The sequence below is a fragment of the Mobula hypostoma genome, chromosome 1 (assembly GCF_963921235.1).
Source record: "Mobula hypostoma chromosome 1, sMobHyp1.1, whole genome shotgun sequence".
Classification (NCBI taxonomy): domain Eukaryota; kingdom Metazoa; phylum Chordata; class Chondrichthyes; order Myliobatiformes; family Myliobatidae; genus Mobula; species Mobula hypostoma.
Genome location: NC_086097.1, coordinates 175,298,711 through 175,317,943, shown reverse-complemented (window position 1 = coordinate 175,317,943; position 19,233 = coordinate 175,298,711). Strand labels below are relative to the sequence as shown.

Below are 19,233 nucleotides of genomic sequence, written 5' to 3'. Positions count from 1 at the left end.
ATTAGTATGAAATACAGCAACTGCTTAATCCATTGAAAACAGACAACCCCCAATTTCATAACACACACACTTCACAAATGAGGTTTCTTCTGTGTGGCAGGTAATGGATACTTCATGCACTTCAGCACCAGCTCAGGCCCGGTGGGACAGAAGGCCTTCTTGGAAAGCAGGATATTTTACCCAAAGCGTGGCTTCCAATGCCTCCAATTCTACTCCTTCAACAGTGGAAGCGACAAAGACGAGCTAAACATTTGGGTCAGAGTTTTCAACGAAGAAAATCCCAATGGTACTTTAACTAAAGTTGGAGGAGTAGAAGGTAGGTTATTGAACAACAAAGAATACATGAGTTTCAACAGTAATAAGATCATTGTCATGTAAATAATAACAATAATGGACACAGTCAGTGGCCACTTGTTTTAGTACACCTGTATAACTGCTCGTTAATGAAAATATATGATCACACCAATCACGTGGCAGCAACTCAACACGTAAAAGCATACAGCTATGCTTTGGGAAAACTGGCAGATGGAATCATATGCAGACGAGTGCAAGGTATTGGACTTCAGTATGACCAACCAGGGTAGGTTTTACACAGTGAACGGTAGGATACAGAGGAGTGTGGTAGAACAAAGGGGTCTGGAAATACAGCTCCATAATTCATTGAAAGTGGCATCACAGGTTGATAGGGTTGTAAAGAAAGCCTTTGGCAGATTGGCCTTCATAAATCTAAGTGTTGAATGCAGGAGATGGGATGTTATGTTGAAGTTATACAAGACGTTTGTAGGGCCTAATTTGGAGTATTGTGTGCAGTTTTGGTCACCTACCTACAGAAAAGATGTAAACAAGATGCACAGAGAAAATTTACAAGGATCTTGCCAAGTCTGGAGGACCTGAGTTATAAGGAAACATTGAATAGATTAGAACTTTATTCCTTGGAACATAGGAGAATGAGTGGAGATTTGATGGAGGTGTACAAAATTATAAGGAGTATAGATAGGTTAAATGCAAGCAGGATTTTTCCACCGAGGTTGGGTGGGACAACAACCAGAGGTCATGGGTTAAGGATGAAAGGTGAAAAGTTATAGGAGAACACGAAGGGAAACTTCTTCACTCAAAGGATCGTGAGAGTGTGGAACGAGCTGCAACACAAATAGTGCACAAGCTCAATTTCAACATTTGAGAGAAGTTTGGACAGGTACATGGATGGCAGGGGTACGTAGGGCAATAGCCCCGAAGCAGATCGATGGGAGCAGGCAGTTTAAATGGTTCAACATGGACTAGAGGGGCCAAAGAGCCTGTTTTTGTGCTGTGCTTTTCTATGACTCTATATGGTCAAGAGGTTAAATTGTTTTTCAGACTAGACATCATAATTGGAAGGAAATGTGATCTAAGTGACCTTGACCATGAAATGATTGTTGCTGTGGGGTGGTTTGAGTATCTCAGAAACTGCTGATCTGCTGGGGATTTTCATGGACAACAGCCCCTACCCTAAAGTTTGCAGAGAATGCTATGAAAAACAGAAAAAACATCCAGTGAGTGGCAGTTCTGTGGGTGAAAACGCCTTGTTAATGAGAGAGATCAAAGAAGAATGGCCAGAATAGTTCAAGCTGACAGGAACACGGCAACTCAAATGACCACATGTTATAACAGTGATATGCAGTGAATGCACAACACTTCATTCAGAGATGTTCTTTGAGATGGGCTACAGCAGCAGAAAACTATGAACATACTCTCAGTGGCCACTTTATTAGGTACAGGCAGTCTTACTACGCACCATCAAATGATCACTCATTGATAAGGGTATAACTTGTAAGAAAAGATATCCGGAAAGCCTACTGATTAGAAATACGACTTGTATCCAGAAATCCCATTGATATGAGTTGAACTTTATTGGTGGCATTTGGGAAAACTAAATTCAAATCGGTGAATGAATGTGTTGTAAAGAACAATCACTGGTAAATTGGTTTATTAATGTCACATGTACCAAAGTACAGTGAAAAATGTTGTTTTTCATGTTATCCTTGCAGATCATTTCATTACAATAATCCATTGAGGTGGTACAGGGGAACGCAATTTCAGAATGCAGAATAAAGTGTTGCAGTTATGGAGAAAGTTCAGCGCAGACAGACATTAAGGTGCAAGATCATTATGAGGTAGATTGAAAGGTCAAAAGTCCGTCTTATTGTACTAGGTGATCACTCAATAATCTTCGAACTCCGGGATTGAATCTTCCCTCAAGCCTGCAGCTACCTGTTTCCAGGCTTTGTTGTTTTCTGCCCAGTGGAGGGGAAAGAAGAGAGAATGCTGGAGTGCTAGGTGTTTTTGAATATGTTGGTTGCTTTACCAAGCCAGTGAGAAGTATTGACAGAGGCCAATGAAAGCATGCAGGTTTCTGGGATGTGCTAAGCTGCGATCATAACTCCGCAGTTTCTGAATTAAAACTACTAGATTATTTTTTGGAGAATTCAGCCTTATGCAGAAGGAAATTTCCTAAACTGGACTGGTCAATATCTGATTCCAAATCTGCCAAAGTTGTTGACTCTGAAATCGTCTTCCAGTAGGTACAGAGAGTACTTAGAAATGAATAGTAAGTGTTGTCTCCTCCAGTGACATCCAGTCATTTGAAACAACTCTTAGATTCTAGAAAAATGAAATTTTGTTCCTTGCAACAGTTGCAGGTCTGAATTACTGGCAGATTCATCATGTCAGCCTGAATGTCGCTGGAAAGTTTCGTGTCGTCTTTGAAGGGGTGAAACAAGCAGCCTCCCCCAATGGAGGGATTTCCATTGATGATATCAACCTCTCAGAAACCCACTGTCCTACCCATGTGTGGCACATCAGAAACTTCACCGACATTCTGAACAGAAGCCTGTCGGGAAGCACTGGAGTTATCTACAGCCCAAGATATTACTCCAGTAAAGGTTATGCATTTCAAATCAAGCTCTACATGAACGGTACAAGTGAGTTTCCCTTCTATCTTGGTATATTCCTTCACTTAGTCAATGGCATTAATGATGATCTTCTACAATGGCCATGCCCATGGATGCAAGGGACCATGCATGCTTCTGATGGATCAGCACCCCGACATTAGACGACGCATGTCCCACCAGAGAACGGTAACTACGGACCCAAATAAAATCCAAACTACAGGTCAGTCCATATCTTGCTTAGCTTTCCTGCTTGTGGTTTTAGTGTAGGCATACTAATGGCTATCTGAACTGTTTACAGGCAATGAAACAACCTTCTTCTGGGATAGGCCAAATAAAGTGGGATATCTGGTGACAGAAGCTGATGGCAGTCGGTATTACCGGGGACCAAGCATGGGAATCAGTACTTTTTTATCCCATGAAAGATTGAAAAGCAGAGAGTTTGTCAAGGGAGATGATGTTTATTTCCTTTTGACCATGGAAGGTAAGGCTTTATTTTCTGGATACTGTTTCTTACACTCACTGCACATCTATAAGGAGGAACAACCGGTCAGAGTTATAGAAATGTACAGCACGAAACAGGCCCTTTGGCCCAACTAGTCCATGCTGAAACCATTTAAACTGCCTACTCCTATTGACCTGCACCATGACCATAGCCCTCCACATCCATACTATCCATGCACCTATCCAAACTTGGCTTAAATGTTGAAATCGAGCTTGCATGCACCATGTGGTCTGGTAGCTCATTCCACACACTCATAATCCTCTAAATGAAGAAGTTTCCCTCATGTTCTCCTTAAACTTTTACCTTTCACCCTTGACCTCTGATTGTAGTCCCACTCAACCACTGTGTAAAAAGCCTTCTTGCATTTTCCCTATCTATACCCCTCATAATTTTGTATACCTCTATCAAATCTCCTCTCAATCTTCTATGTTCCAAGGAATAAAGTCCTAACCTATTTAATCTTTCCTTATAACCCAGGTCCTCCAGACCCAGCAACATCCTTGTAAATGTTCTCTGTACTCTTTCTACCTTATTTATATCTTTCCTGTAGGTAAGTGACCAAAACTGTACACAATACTCCAAACTAGGCCTCACCAATATCTTGTACAACTTCAGCGTAACATCTCAACTCCTGTATTCAATACCTTGATTTATGAAGGTCAATGTGCCAAAAGTTTTCTTTGTGACCTGATCTACCCATGACACCACTTTCAATGAATTATGGATCTATGTTCCCAGTTTTCTTTGTTCTACCACACTCTTCAGTGCCCTACCATTCACTGTGTAGACTTACTCTGGTTGGTCCTAATGAAGTGCAACACTTCGCACTTGTCTGCATTAAATTCCATCTGCCATTTTTCAGCCCATGTTCCCAGCCAATACAGATCCCTCTACAAACGACGATAGCCTTCCTTACTGTCCACTACACCCCCTATCTTAGTGTCATCTGCAAATTTGCTGATCCAGTTAACCACATTATCCTGCAGATTGTTGATATAGATGACAAACAACAATGGACCCAACACTGATCCCTGCGGCACTCCTCTAGTCACAGCCCGCCCGTCAGAGGAGCAACCCTCTACTACCACTCTCTGGCTTCTCCCACAAAGCCAATGCCTAATCCAATTTATAACTTCATCTTTAATGCTGAGCGACTCAACCTTCTTGACCAACCTACCATACGGGAACTTGTAAAAGGTATCTGAGCATTTTGCTTTAATTGGTATATAGACAAAAAATTCTGGAAGTACTCAGCAAATTTCAAGATGTATATTGTATACATTAAATGTACATTGTACCTATTGAAGCCTATTGAAAACTGGGCAGCATCTGAAACTAGAAGTAGAGTTAACATTTCAAGTTCACAATCCTCACTATCCTCATCATCTGGGAAGAGGTACAGGATCATGAAGACCCACACTCAATGATTTAGGAACAGTTTCTTCCTTTCAGCCAACAGATTTCTGAATGACCCACAAACCCATGAACACTACCTCCCTATTCCTCTTTTGCAATCATTTTTAAATTGTAACTTGCAGTAATTTTTGCACTGTACTGTGCCACAAAACAAATTTCATGACATAAATTTCATGATATACACATCTAATTCTAATTCTGATTTTGATTGAGAAAATGTGTTGGATCAGGCGTGTAGAAGTTACCGAATGTGATCTGGAGTGCAGGCTACTGCATAGCGCAGTGCCCTGCAATAAATTTCTAAGCCCGTATATGCATCTGCCAGCCACTTGCCTCTTCTATGGGCTGTAAAAGGCCATTTAGTACATGTACGTGAAGTGTGCAAAGCTGCAGCCCCTTTTCACTTATCTAAGGGGGCTTCTCCTTGTCTTCTGGCTGCATTTTAGCCCCATCTTCTTCATGTTTAGTTATCCAGTACAGAGGGAGGCAAGGGGGGAGGAGGACATCCTTGTCAACTTGCTCCGGGGGTTGGCCGAGTTAGCTATCAATGAGTCCTGAAGACAGGCAGCTGAGGGCTCCACCTGTGCTGACTGTCTGGCCATTTTGCCAGGGTTTGTCCATGCCCAAGTAACCTTGGAGAAAAAAACATGCACTGTCCAAAGATGCAATAGAGGTGTTCTGGGACTGTTGGGTACCACAGGGGATGAATGGCACCTTCGGTGAGGATGGGACTATTTTAATATAGTTCATGTTAGCTATCGCTGTTGTCTCCAATGTTTGTTGTAGAGTTGGAATAAATATATTTTTGAAAAAAACAAATCTGATTGTATAAGCTATGATGTGTGCTGTTCTCTGATCTTTCAGATGCATCACATCTTGTAGCCAGTCAACCTACACCATCAGCTCCCTACCATTCCACCACAAACAAGCTCACACCCCATCCTATCACCAACTTGACCAGCAAGCCAGCAACTGACAAACCGGTGACAAATATCCCAGAATTATGCATTGGCTTTCAATGTCAAAATGAAGGAGTCTGCATTGAACTGAATGGAGAGCCTGTGTGCAGGTAATTGCTTTTGTTACTGTATAGTTAGTTGGCTGGTGGCGTAGTGGCATCAGTGCCGGACTTCAGAGCAAAGGCTCTTGAGTTCAAATCCAGCCGGCTCCCTTGAACACTTTCCATCCATCCTGGGTTGAGCGTCGAGCTAGCAACTCGGCCTTGTAAAACTCAGAAAGCCTGCCAAAAAAACGCTATCATGACGGCGTTCCGATGACTCCACTTGGAGTTGAGGGCATTTTTCTTTATTGTACTGTTCCAATGACACTGATAATTTTGATTGCCATTAACTGGAAAGTACTTTATTTACGCATATGATATGTTTAGTGACTTCAGGATGCTTTACAAACAATCAAATGCACCATGATGTACCTGTAAATTGATAACTTAGTTTATTATTGCCATGGATATGAGGTACAATGGAAAAACTTGGGTTTGCATGCCATCAATACAAATTATTTCACAACATCAGTACAAGCTGAATGCAGAATAAATTGTTACAGTTACAGAGAAAGTGCAGTACCGGCAGACAATACAGTGCAAGGCCATAATGAGGTAGACTGTAAAGTCAAGAGTCCATTTTATTGTATTAGATAATCATTCAACAATTTTATGGCAGAGGGGTAGACGCTGTCCATAAGACCATAAGTCCACAAGACATAGGAGTAGAATTAGGCCAATCAGCCCATCGAGTCTGCTCCGCCATTCCATCATGTCTGATCCCGGATCCCACTCCAACGCATACACCTGCCTTCTTCCCATATCCTTTGATGCTCTGACCGACCAGGAAACAGAAACTGTCAACATCCACCTTAAATATACCACGGACTTGGCCTCCACCACAGCATTTCACAGATTCACTACTCTCTGGCTAAAAAAATCCTCCTTACCTCTGTTCTAAAACATTGCTCCTCAATTTTGAGGCTGTGTCCTCTGGTTCTGGATACCCTCACCATAGGAAACATCCTCTCCACATCCACCCTATCTAGTCCTTTCAACATTCGGTAGGTTTCAAAGCGATTCCCCCGCATTCTTCTAAATTCCAGTGAGTACAGGCACATTGCTACCAAATGTTCCTCGTATGTTAATCCCTTCGTTCCTGCCCTTGAGCCTGGTGGTATGTGTCTTCAGGATTTTAAATCTTCTGCCAGTGAGAGGATGGAGAAGAGAAAATGTCCAGGGTGGGTGGGATCTTTGGTTATGTTGGTTGCTTTACTGAATGAGCAAGAAGTGTAGAGTCCATGGAGGGGAGCATGATGAAGGATCTCAGCCTGAAGTGTCATCTATTCATTTCTCCACAGATGCTGCGTGATCCGCTGAGTACCTCCAGCATTTTGTGTGTGCGTTGCTCCAGATAGAAACATAGAAACATAGAAAATAGGTGCAGGAGTAGGCCATTTGGCCCATCGAGCCTGCACCACCATTCAGTATGATCATGGCTGATCATCCAACTCAGATGTCCTGTATATATGCAGTCTTTCTTGTGTCTCACGGAACATAGAACAATACAGCACAGTACAGCTCCTTCAGCCCACAATGTTGTGCTGACCTTTTAACCTGTTCTAAGATCTAACCACCTCAAAGTTGCTGGTGAACGCAGCAGGCCAAGCAGCATCTGTAGGAAGAGGTGCAGTCGACGTTTCAGGCCGAGACCCTTCGTCAGGACTAACTGAAGGAAGAGTGAGTAAGGGATTTTTTTTGGATCTCCCCCTCCCCCTCCAACTTTCAAATCCCTTACTCACTCTTCCTTCAGTTAGTCCTGACGAAGGGTCTCGGCCTGAAATGTCAACTGCACCTCTTCCTACAGATGCTGCTTGGCCTGCTGCGTTCACCAGCAACTTTGATGTGTGTTGCTTGAATTTCCAGCATCTGCAGAATTCCTGTTGTCTAAGATCTAACCCTTCTGTTATAAGGATTACCCCTCAATAATAATGATCAGTTAGGCACACAGAGAATCTGTATTTCCTGACAAGTGCCTTTATTGGCCCAGTTCACAAGCATGTGAATTTACATCTGTGTGCACACCTACTGGGTTTCTCTATCCCTCTATGAACAGTCAAAGAATAGAAAAGATAATAAGCCAGGTAAAAGAGTCTAGGGGTTCCTTGTGGTGCCAGTGTAATTTCCATGTGTCTGAAGTGGAGTCATTCTTACTCCTTTCCTTATCAGACCAATCTATGCAACAGACACACAAAATGCTGGAGGAATTCAGCAGGCCAGGCAGAATCTATGAAAAAGATTAAACGGTCAATGTTTCAACCCAAAACCCTTCATCCGGACCTGCAGATTTTGTCGTGTTTCAGATCAATCTATGATGTTTCAGTTTTATTGGTTTAAGGTCATCCGACTGACCTGTGTCAGATTCCCATTGGAAGTAGCCCAAGGCTACAAGCAATATTACTTTATAGCCTTTCCTCTAGCCTTGTGTCTAAGGTGACTTCCTTTGCTATTTTTTCTAACTCAGCCTGGTTCAAACCAGTCTAACCAGTTCTCCCAAACACTGGGCTCAGCTGTTTCTTCTACAAATTTACATTTTACATAATAAAGAGCTTCTCATCTGAGAATGGTCTCAGGTTTAGCAGATCATTAGCAGAAATTACTTGTGTCCACGTTCAACTGTCTGATTAAGTTATCCCTGAGTAAGAAGCAGTTCACCAAACAGTTCACAAAATGGTGGCTGCAAGGACAGTTTCACAAAATGGCCACCTCCATTCCTGCCACTACACAGCAAGAACAGAGACTTTTGTTTCTGTCTGTTTCCATTGCCCTTGCCTCATTCCTGTTCACTTATTCATAGATTTTCATTCTTTCTGACCAATCCCTCCCTTCCAGATAGCCCTCCATTTTTCTTTCATCTACATGCTTACCTAAGAGCCTCTTAAATGTCCCTAATGTATCTACTTCTTCCACCACCCCGGCAGTATTTTCCACACACCCACCGCTCCCTGTGTAATAAAAAAACAAACAAACAAACATCCTCCCCATACTTTCCTCCAATCATCTTAAAATCACGCCCCCTCATGTTAACCACTTCCACCTAGGGGAAAAAGCCTCTTGCTATCCACTCTATCTATGCATGTTGTCATCTTATACACCTCTATCAAGTCACTTTTCATCCTCCTTTGCTCCAAAGAAAAATGCCCGAGCTCACTCAACCTATCCTCATAAGGCATGCTCTCTAATCCAATCAGCATCCTGATAAATCTCCTCTAAAACGATACTAATTGGACAAGTACTCCATGGAGAGGAGACTGTTTTCCATGCTGTGCTGAGAGAGTCCACAACATGATGTCCACAGCCCTCTGAAGTTTCTTGCAGTCTCAGCAGAGCAGCTGCCATACCAGGTTGGGATATATCCAGACAGGATGATCTCTATGGTGTCTCAGTAAAAAACTAGTGAGAGTCAAGGAGGAAATGTGAATTTCTTTAGCTTTCTAAGGAAGTAAAGGCACTGTTAAGCTTTCTTACCCATGAGATGTATTAAATACGGTGACCAATTGCTACACTACAAGCTACCACAATGAAAATTTGTCATTTTGGTGAGATTTAAATATTGGCCCAGATCACAGGTGGAATTCCTCTTTGGGTAATTCTAAAGGATCTTTTTACCTAAGGGAGCAAATTGATGGGGTAGTTAACAAGGCATATGGTGTGTTGGCCTTCGTGAGTTGAAGGTTTGAGTTGAAGTAATGTTGCAGCTCTTTTAAACTCTGGTTAGGGCACATGGAGTATTGTATTCAGTTCTGGTTGCCTCATTATAGGAAGGATGTAGAAGCTTTAGACAGAGTGCAGAGGAGATTTACCAGGATGCTGCCTGGAATAGAGAGCATGTCCATTGAGGAAAGGTTGAGCAACCTAGGACTTCTCTCTTTGGAGTAAAGGAGTATGAGAGAAGACTTGATAGAAGTGTATGAGATCATAAGAGAAATAGAGTGGATATCAGTACTCTTTTACCAGGATGGCAATGAATAATATGAAATGATTATCAGGTGATTGGACTCCACCACGGACAGTCCCAAATCCGCCTGCGAAAGGAGGGTTGGACATCGGCTAGCAACCCCATATCATAAAAACCCAGTGCTACAGAGATGCCAACAAAAGCTCCAAAGACTTCATTACTCAGAGAGGAAGGATCTTCGAAGATGGGCTACATCTGGGGACAACTTGAAAGTCTGGTCCAGGAGAGAGTACTCAGGTGAACTGCAGTAGGCAGACTTGTGCCCCTGGAGGGGTAATAGGCTTAAAAAGAAGATAAGGTGAATGGAGGAAAATATAGGGGGGAATGTGAGAGGTAAGTTTTTTTTGCACAGAGAGTGGTAAATGCATGGGTCATGTTGCCAGGGTCGGTGGTAGAGACAGAAATATTTAAGAGATTCTTAGATTGGCGCATGGATGAAAGAAAAACAGAGGGCTATCTAGCAACGAAGAATTAGATTGATCTTGGAGAACACTAAAAAGTTCTGGGCTGAAAGGCCTGTACTATACCTCTCTATGTTCCTGAGCAGACAAGCTCCTGAATTGATGTCTCATCTAAGGCAGAGCAAGTATGAAAGTGTCTAGCTCATCCAGTGCTGCATTATAATGTTGACCTGGAAATCAGACTAGAATTCAAAATCTCCTGACTCAAAGTTCAGCATCAAGTTCACAGAGCCACAGCTAACATTGGGCATTCATAACGTGTTCAATATGACATTTTTCAACTTCCAATCGCAGTTTCACCAGATACCACAGTGTATCGATTTATAGCTTGCTTAATTATGAAATATTCTGTATTTTGTAACACCTCATAAATAGGAGGTGTAAATCTGAATGTATTTCAGTGGATCATCTTAAACCAACCCACCAAAAGTTGGAGGATTCTGCTACCGTGCACCTGCCATCACAACAAAACCATGAGCGTGTCAACATACCTCTGGACCAGCCAGAGGAAACTGCAGTTACTCCTCCCATGGCACAACGGACCCCAGCTGAATGGCCCGTTGGAGCTCCGGACAGGCTCACATGTCAGTTTTGGTGAATTCTTGGGGGGGACGGGGATGGGGGATGTGGCCTCTGTAGGATAATGTCAGGGGTGGAAATATGTGCAGAATTCACAACCACCAACATTGAGTTAGGGGTTCACTTTCAGAGGCTGGTCTGACGTGATGATGTAATTATGTGCGTTTTTTTAACCACACTCTATGTTCTGTATTTGGTTGACAATAGGGTGAGTTGTAATGGTTTCCCTTAAACTTCAAAAGCCTCTGATGTTTTATTTACAAAAACTTACAGTAGTCATTAAGGTACTTTGCCTGTTTTTTCTTAAGTAACTTAGTCCCACCTCCCAGTTCATTCTATAGAGTCATACAGTACTGAACCCAGCATGTTTCCAGTTGTCTCATTATAGGAAGGATGTGGAAACTTTAGAGAGCATGCAGAGGAGATTTACCAAGGTGCTGCTTGGATTAAAGAGCATGTTTTTTTGAGAATAGGTTGAGTACTAGGGTTTTTCTCTTTAGAATGGAGGAGGATGAAGGCTGACGTGATAGAGGAGTGTAACACCCTGGGAAAGGTTTCACTGCTAATGTAATGGTGTCTCTGTAGCAACAGCGTTTGGGTTATGACGAGAGATAACAGGGGCTTTGGAATGTGTGGCATCCAATGAGGGGAGGTTTTTCTTTCGTGTCTGCCCGAGAGCGAGGGATTTGTGGGCTTTTGTTTGGCAGAAGATGGAGAGAGAAGAGGTCAGAACGGAGAGGTCGTAGACTGCAGGATGGAGAGGACTTGGAAGGCGGTCGGGAGTCGATGATGCTCGGGGGAAATTGATGGAGAATGAACAGGCGGGAAAATCGTGAGCTCCAACGTGCACATTAGGCTTTCATTAAAATGGGCCCTTTTTTCTTTTTGTTTTCTCTACTAACCCTATAGTCAAATTAAGATTTATAAAACTCAATTGCTTAATTGCATATGGTGTATTGTTCATTATTTCATGGTACCGATTTGTAACAGGAGAAAACAAGTTTGGTAGGGCTGGATACTATCTTCCCCTTGACAATCGCCACCAGCCGACCCTGATGGTTACAATTGTGGGGGCTCACCCAGGATTCATTTCGTTGGATGCTGTGTGTTTGCCCTAAGTATTGAACCCGTGGGTTGTGTGTTTAAGTCTGTGCTGGTATGGATGCTGCCATGTTGGAGCGGTAACTAATGCGTGCGTGTTGAGTGGGGTAGATATTTGTACTCCAGATGAATGGTTAATTCGCATGTTAAGTACTGTCAAAATTGTTGGAAAAGTTACAATTGCGGGGCGGAGGTTTGATAAAATGGCAGGCACAGCCTTTGTTTTACTGCAGACTAGAGCTGATGTAACGGTAGCAGAGCGGGCTGAATCACAAGTCCAGCTTCCTGTAGCTGGGGGCGGAGACTTCAAAGGCAGGGTTCTGTCATTTCTGAGGAGTGAGGGAGAGGAGTGAGGGAAAGGAGTGGTTGGATTTGGAATGGCTACTTAGTCCCTGTCCCCCAGGGAAGAGTGAGAATTCTGAGTTAGTACCTGCCCTTACCTCTCTGGCGAATAAATGGAAAAATGCCCAGCTATGGTAGGCTCTGCCTATTCTGTGGAAATACGCCAACGCCTAAAGGGTAAGAGCAGTATGAGACTTGGGTGGAGCACACCTCTCAGTTGTTAGATGAGTGGCAGTGCTCTGATGATGTAAAGTGACAGGGATTAGTTGAGAGTTTGAGTGGGCGGGCTGCTGACGTTGTGAGAGTTGTCAGGTCCTGGTATCCCCGAGCAACTATGGGAGATTACATGGGAGCACTGGAAAAGGCATTTGGCATGACAGGAAGCCCAATGGAGCTCATGGTGGGGTTTCAGAACATGCGTCAGGAGAAGGGGGAAATCTTTCTTCCTACATCTTTCGGCTAGAGAGGTGCAGAGGGGCCATTAAGGCGGCTGAGGTGGATCAGTTAAGAATGGACCAGGTAGCAAAGGGCGCCCAGTCTCAGGACCTGATCGCTTGGGGTCTCCGACCGTCTCGTAAGATGTCCCCTCTCCCTCATTTGTTGAGCTGATCAGAGAAGTGCGGGAGGAGGAGAATGCATCAGAGGCATGGGAGGCCTCCTTCAGCACAGTACAGTCCTCGGTAGTGGTCCCCTGTGGTGAAGTGACCACAGGTAGCATGCTCCAAGGAATGGTAGAGGAGACTGCGGCAAAGTTAAGAACAGAGATGTCCCAGTTGTAATAAGCAGGTGTGACCCCCCCCCCACCCATATGATGAAGCTGATAGGGAGGTGGTTCCTCTAAGGGAACAGACTATACCGAGGTCTGCTAGCAGCCGGTATTGTCTGTTTTAACTGTGGTGAAGAAGGACACTTCAGGTGGGAGTGTGAACGACAGGAAACCCATCGGAGAGGGAGCCCCTGGGTACCTAAGCAGAGAGAGTTGATGGGAAAACTTAAAGGAGACGCAGTGGGGGGAATGGCCTGGCGTATCGGGGGCGGGGGGAACACATTCCCAGCAATATATCAAGGAAAACCCTAAAGCAAAGAACCCTATTTCTGAAGGCTTAGTGGGGCCAAGCTCCAGTGTATCGCTACAGATAGTGTGTTTATGCTAGAGCCATACTTGACACAGGGAACACACATCAAAGTTGCTGGTGAACAGGTCACTTTGCTGTACCATTCATTTTACAATGGGTACTTGATGCATTTACCATTCAGTGCACGAGAGATCTGGGGTCTTAGTGTGGGTGATCATCTGTATGATGGTTATTTGTCAGTGAAGCTGGAGTTTTTGGAGGCTAATGTGGGAGTGGCTGAGGCCCGTATACATTAGCGTTAGTTTGTCTGGACCCCGTTGAGAAGGGTGGCATTTCAATTCTTCTGGGGACCAACACTCCTATTGTGCGGAGGCTCATGGGAGCCTGCAAGGAGAAAGATGGAGAGAGCTTCCTGAGGACATTGTCCATTCACCCGGTGTTTCGAGCTGCTTTTGAGAAAGTGTGTGTCTGCGCTGGGCCGGATAACGAGTTTAGACAAGGGACTGTGTGGTTCACCCAGTCCAAGCCAATCATGTTACGGCCCGGGGAAGTAGCGAGAGTAATCGGAAACTCCAAATTTCCCGGAATGCCCGAGGGTGAGGCCTGGTTGGTGGATGCTCCGGAAGACCATGAAGAGGAGTCGGGAGTGTCTGCTGGGGTACTGGTGAGACCCAAACTGCAGAAGCTCTCTGTTGTACAGGCAAACAGGACGGCAGTGATTGTGAGGAACAGTACAAAGAGGGAAGTCATCTTCAAGCAGGGGATGCCCCTGGCGCATTTCTTCCCAGTGACGGTAATGTCTCGTGTCCCTGTGAGACAAGCCAGGGAGAAACTAGTGGAAAAAGGGGGAAGGTTGATTGCTGAGTCATTCAACTTCAGGGACTCCCCGGTTCCTGCAGGTTGGAAGAGGAGGTTGGTAGAGAAGATGCTGAAGCTGGAAGGTGTCTTTTCCACTGACAAGTTTGTTCTGGATTGTTCTAAGAGCACTCGTCCCACTATCCAGGAGACCGAGGATACCCCGTTCAGAGAGAGGTCGCAACGACTGGCCCCTGCAGAGGTGAAAGACGTTCAGCAGCACTTATGAAAGTTGAAGGAAGCTGGGATCATCACCGAGTCCCGAAGCCCCCATGCGTCCCCAATAGTAGTGGCCAGAAAGAAGAATGGGAAGGTACGGATGTGTGTGTACAGGCGTACTGTCCCTGACCAGTATACTGTCCCGAGGATTGAAGACGCTCTGGCCTGTCTGAGTGGTGTGAAGTGGTTCAGTGTGTTGGACTTGAGGAGTGGATATTACCAGATCCCCATGAGTGAGGCTGACAAAGAGAAGACGGCATTTATAAGTACACTGGGATTCTTCCAGTTTGAAAGGATGCCCCAGGGCATATCAGGAGCCCCTGCAACTTTCCAGCGGGTCATGGAGAAAACGGTGGGGGTACTAACTTGCTCGAGGTATTGGTGTATCTGGGTGACCTCATAGTGTTTGGGTCCACCTTGGAAGAACATGAAGCAAGGCTACTGAAGGTGCTGGGCCGCCTGAAAGCTGAAGGGTTAAAACTTTCCCTGGACAAATGACAGTTCCAGAAGACGTCTGTTGGCTATGTTGGGCACATAGTTTCCCGGAATGGAGTAGCTACAGACCTGTCTAAGATGGATGCAGTGACCACCTGGCCAAGGCCCCAGACTGTGAGCAATTTGCACTTGTTCCTCGGATTTTGTGGTTACTGTTGGAGGTTTGTGAAGGGCTACGTGAAAGTTAGTCACCTGTTGAATCAGCTTCTTAGTGGTTACCTTCCCTGGGGAAGAAAGGGAGGGGGACAAAAGGAGAGGGGAGCAAGGAGTACCTTAGCCCTTCGGAGCCTTTTGGACCAAGGTGGAATGCAAAATGTGAAGAGGCCTTTCAGTCGTTGAAGGAGATGCTGACCCAGGTGCCTGTGCTAGTTTTTGCAGACCCCCGAATGCTGTATGTACTGCAAATGAATGCCAGCAGAGAGGGCTTGGGGGGGGGGGGTGTCCTGTATCAGGATCAGGGCACCAGGTTGAGGCTCGGGGCGATTGTCAGTTGAAGTCTGTCACCCTCTGAAAAAAACTATCCCATGCATAAATTGCAGTTTCTGGCTTTGAAATGGACTGTGGTGGATAAGCTGAGTGACTACCTCTAAGGTGCCAAGTTTGAGGTGAGGATGGACAACAATCCCCTAACTTATATCCTCACCTCGGCAAAATTGGATGTCATAGGCCATCGGTGGCTGGTGGTGTTGTCTGCCTATGATTTCAGCCTGAAATACCGGCCAGAAAGTAGGAAAATTGATGCTAATGCTTTGTCCCAACATGCATATGAAGGGCTGGATAGGGAAGAGGAGTGGGAAAGCATTCCTGCCCCGGGGGTGAAAGCCATATGACAGTTTGTCATCACTGTGAAGGCAGACAGAAAGCAAGGACAGGATCGAGCAGTAGATCAATTGGGAGCTTCGGATGACGCCATTCCACAAGTTTACTGTAACCTGACTGCTCTGAAGGCAAACCAGTTACCAGAATCGAATCCTGGGGAAGTGGTAGCTGCTCAGCAGGATGACCCGGGCATTGGTACCATTTGGTCAGCGGTTGAAAAGGAGACTTGGCCCAAGCGGAGAAGACAAAACACGCTGCAGTGCCTCTATTACTGAGAGAATGGCCCAGATTGGAGTTGAGGAACTGGATCCTATCTCAGGTCACGTCACCTCCGGACTGACGTCAGTATTCCCAGCTGGTTCTGCCTGAGAAGTATTGGAGGATGGTGTTGAAGTCACTTCATGATTATTCTGGACATTAGGGGGTTGAAAAAACCTATGGATTGCTCAGAGACCTGTTTTACTGGCCCCAGATAAAGTCAGAGGTCAAAGAATACTGCAAGTTGTACATTCAATGCATATGGAGGAAGACGCTGCCTACACGGGCAACTCCCTTGTCCTACTTGCAGAATGCGGGGCCCCTTGACCTGATGTATATGGATTTCCCATCAATAGAGCCAGATGCCAGTAACATGGCGAATGCCTTAGTCATCACAGATCACTACACCAGATATGCACAGGCTTTCCCTACCAAGGACCAGAGGGCGTCCACAATGGCCAAAGTATTTTGTTTATTATGGCCTCCTCAGGTGGATACATAATGATCAGAGTTTGGATTTCGCAAAGAGGCTCATCAATGAGTTACAGAGCTTGCTCGGAGTCAAGAAGTCAGGGACTACTCCTTGTCACCCGCAGATGATCCCTAGTCCGAGAGGTTCAATTGGACCTTGCTAGACATGCTCAGAATCTTGGAGATCAGCAAGAAGAGCAAGTGGAGTCAACATATTGGACATCTGGTACACTGTTATGATTGTACACAAAATGAAGCTATCGGGTACTCGCCATATTATTTGATGTTTGGGCATTAGGCGAGATTGTCTTTTGACCTTTGTCTTGGGACTGATGAGGACAACCTACTACCGAAGGTTCATCTTAAGTATGTGTCTGATATGAGAAGGGAGCTGAAAAAGGCTTATGAATTAGTTGAGGTTGCGGCTACCAACCAGAATCAAGGAAATAAGGGGAGGTATGATCAAAAGGTTTGTGTATTTGGGACAGATGGTCACAGAGGATGGGAAATGTGATACAGAAATTAGACGAAGAATTGAGATTGCAAGATCAATGTTCTGGAGCCTGAGTGATGTGCTGTGTGATGAGAGGTTGGACTTTGGGCTGTGTTATAGAATTGGAAATGCTACGTCTGGAGCAGTCTGTTGTATGGAGTCAAATCGTGGACCTTATTCAAGGAAGCGCAATGACGACTGGAGGCATTTGAAATGTGGTGTTTAAGGAGAATGCAGAAAATTAGATGGGTAATGAAGGTCAGTAATATGGAAGTGTTGAAGAGAGTGAGGAGAGAAAAGGAGTTGCTGAAGAATGTGCAGAAAAGGAAGCTGGAATATGCCGGGCACTTGTTAAGAGGTGGTGGACTGCAGAAATTGTTATTGGAAGGGATGATAGAAGGAAAGAGGGAAAGAGGAAGGCAGTGAACCACTTGGTACGATAAGGTGAGGCAATGGACTAGGTTGAGTTATGCTGAGGCCAGAAAAAGAGTGCAAATGAAGAAGATGGAGGTGCATAGCCACTAACTCTGGATTCGGGACGGCACCCACTGACTGACTGACTGACTGATGATGAAAAGGTTAGGTTCTCCCAACTCATGCCAGGAGACCGAGTCCTCATATGGAATTTGGGGCTACCTGGTGAGTATAAGTTGGCCAACTGCTGGGTGGCTACCCGCTGTGTGGTGGAGAGTCAGATACCAAATGTACCAGTTATCCAGGTAAAACCAGAGGATGGGAATGGGCCTGTCAAGATTCTCCATCGGAACCACCTTCTGCCTCTGGGACAAGAGGTGCGGGTTGACCCAGAGCCCAACCTGGAGCCTACACCTAGTCAGAGGACTCTGCAGTGATGTGGGGAGACTTCAGGACCAACAGCAGGAGAGATTAGACCGGCCCCCGCCCCTGACTGGGATACTGATTTGGAGGATGAGCACATAGGGGTGCAGTATATGCTGCCTTTTGCTAACTCCCCATTGATTGAGAAAGAGACTCCCAACCCTTCTCACACAGAGTCGGGTGAAATCGGAGGCCGGGGTGGGGGGGGGGGGTGGGAGAGGGGGGAGGGGTGGAGGCTATCTGTGGACAGACTAGGTTTCAGCAGGACCCTGCAAGCGATGAAGCGGGGCTCAGCCAAGGGACAGAGGGGTCCAAGTTGCAGGTGGGCACAAGTGATAGGCCAGGGAGGCCTCGCCAGGTAGACCAGAAGTATCACCAGTAGTGTCGGAACATGAAGAGGTAGGTGAGAGGTAACGGAGATCTCAGAGAATTAGGAGACCACCAGATAGGCTGGCCTATGTAGCACCGGGTGAACAGAGTGTGGCCCCTAGCGCTTTGGGGAGCTATATCACTCCCTTTTACACCTGGGTTGGACTTTGTGTTTTGCAGGAAGGGTTGGCAAATTATCTCAAAGTCATGAGGATATGACTAAATTTAGTTGGGGGGGGAGGGAAGGAGAGTGTAACACCCCGGGAAAGTTCACTGCTAATGTGATGGTTTCTCTATGGCAGCAGTGTTTGGGTTATGACGAGAGATAACAGGGACTTTGGAATGTGTGGCATCCAATGAGGGGAGGTTTTTCTTTCGTGTCTGCCCGAGAGCGAGGGATTCGCGGGCTTCTGTTCAGCAGAAGATGGAGAGAGAAGAGCCCAGACGGAGAGGTCATAGACTGCAGGATGGAGTGAACTTGGAATGGAGTCAGGAGTCGAGGATACCCGGGGAAAATTGATGGAGAACGAACGGACAGGAAAATCGTGAGCTCCAACATGCACATTAGACTGTTTCATTAAAATGAGCACTTTTTTTTCCCTTTTTGTTTTCTCTTCTAACCCTATAGTCAAATTAAGAATTATAAAGCTCTGTCATTTAATTGCATCTGGTGTACTGTTCATTATTTCATGGTACTGATTTGTAATGGGAAAACATCACGCAGCATCCACGCAAACGAGATTTCACAAGTTTGGCAGGGCCAGATACTATCTTCCCCTCGACTATCGCCGCCAGCCGAACCTGAGGGTTACAGGGGTATAAGATGATAGAGGCAGAGATTGGGTGGATAGCCAACGCTTTTTTTCCCAGGGCGGAAATAGCTAATAAAGAGGATGTAATTTGAAGGTGATTGGAGGAGAATATAGGGAGGATATCAGAGGTAGGTTTGTTTTACACAGAGCGGTGAGAGGAGGAAAGTGTTACCAGAGATG

At 45.2% G+C, this 19,233-nt stretch overlaps 1 protein-coding gene across 1 annotated transcript in view; it reads left to right on the top strand.

Moving 5' to 3' along the window:
- Positions 1-19,233, top strand: part of mep1ba (meprin A subunit beta a) — a 78,554-nt gene that overhangs the window by 53,531 nt on the left and 5,790 nt on the right. Inside the window, 5 exon segments of the mRNA XM_063060086.1 lie at positions 101-316; positions 2,673-3,058; positions 3,060-3,150; positions 3,229-3,411; positions 5,713-5,917. Of these exon segments, the coding sequence (XP_062916156.1) occupies positions 101-316; positions 2,673-3,058; positions 3,060-3,150; positions 3,229-3,411; positions 5,713-5,917 (1,081 nt within the window).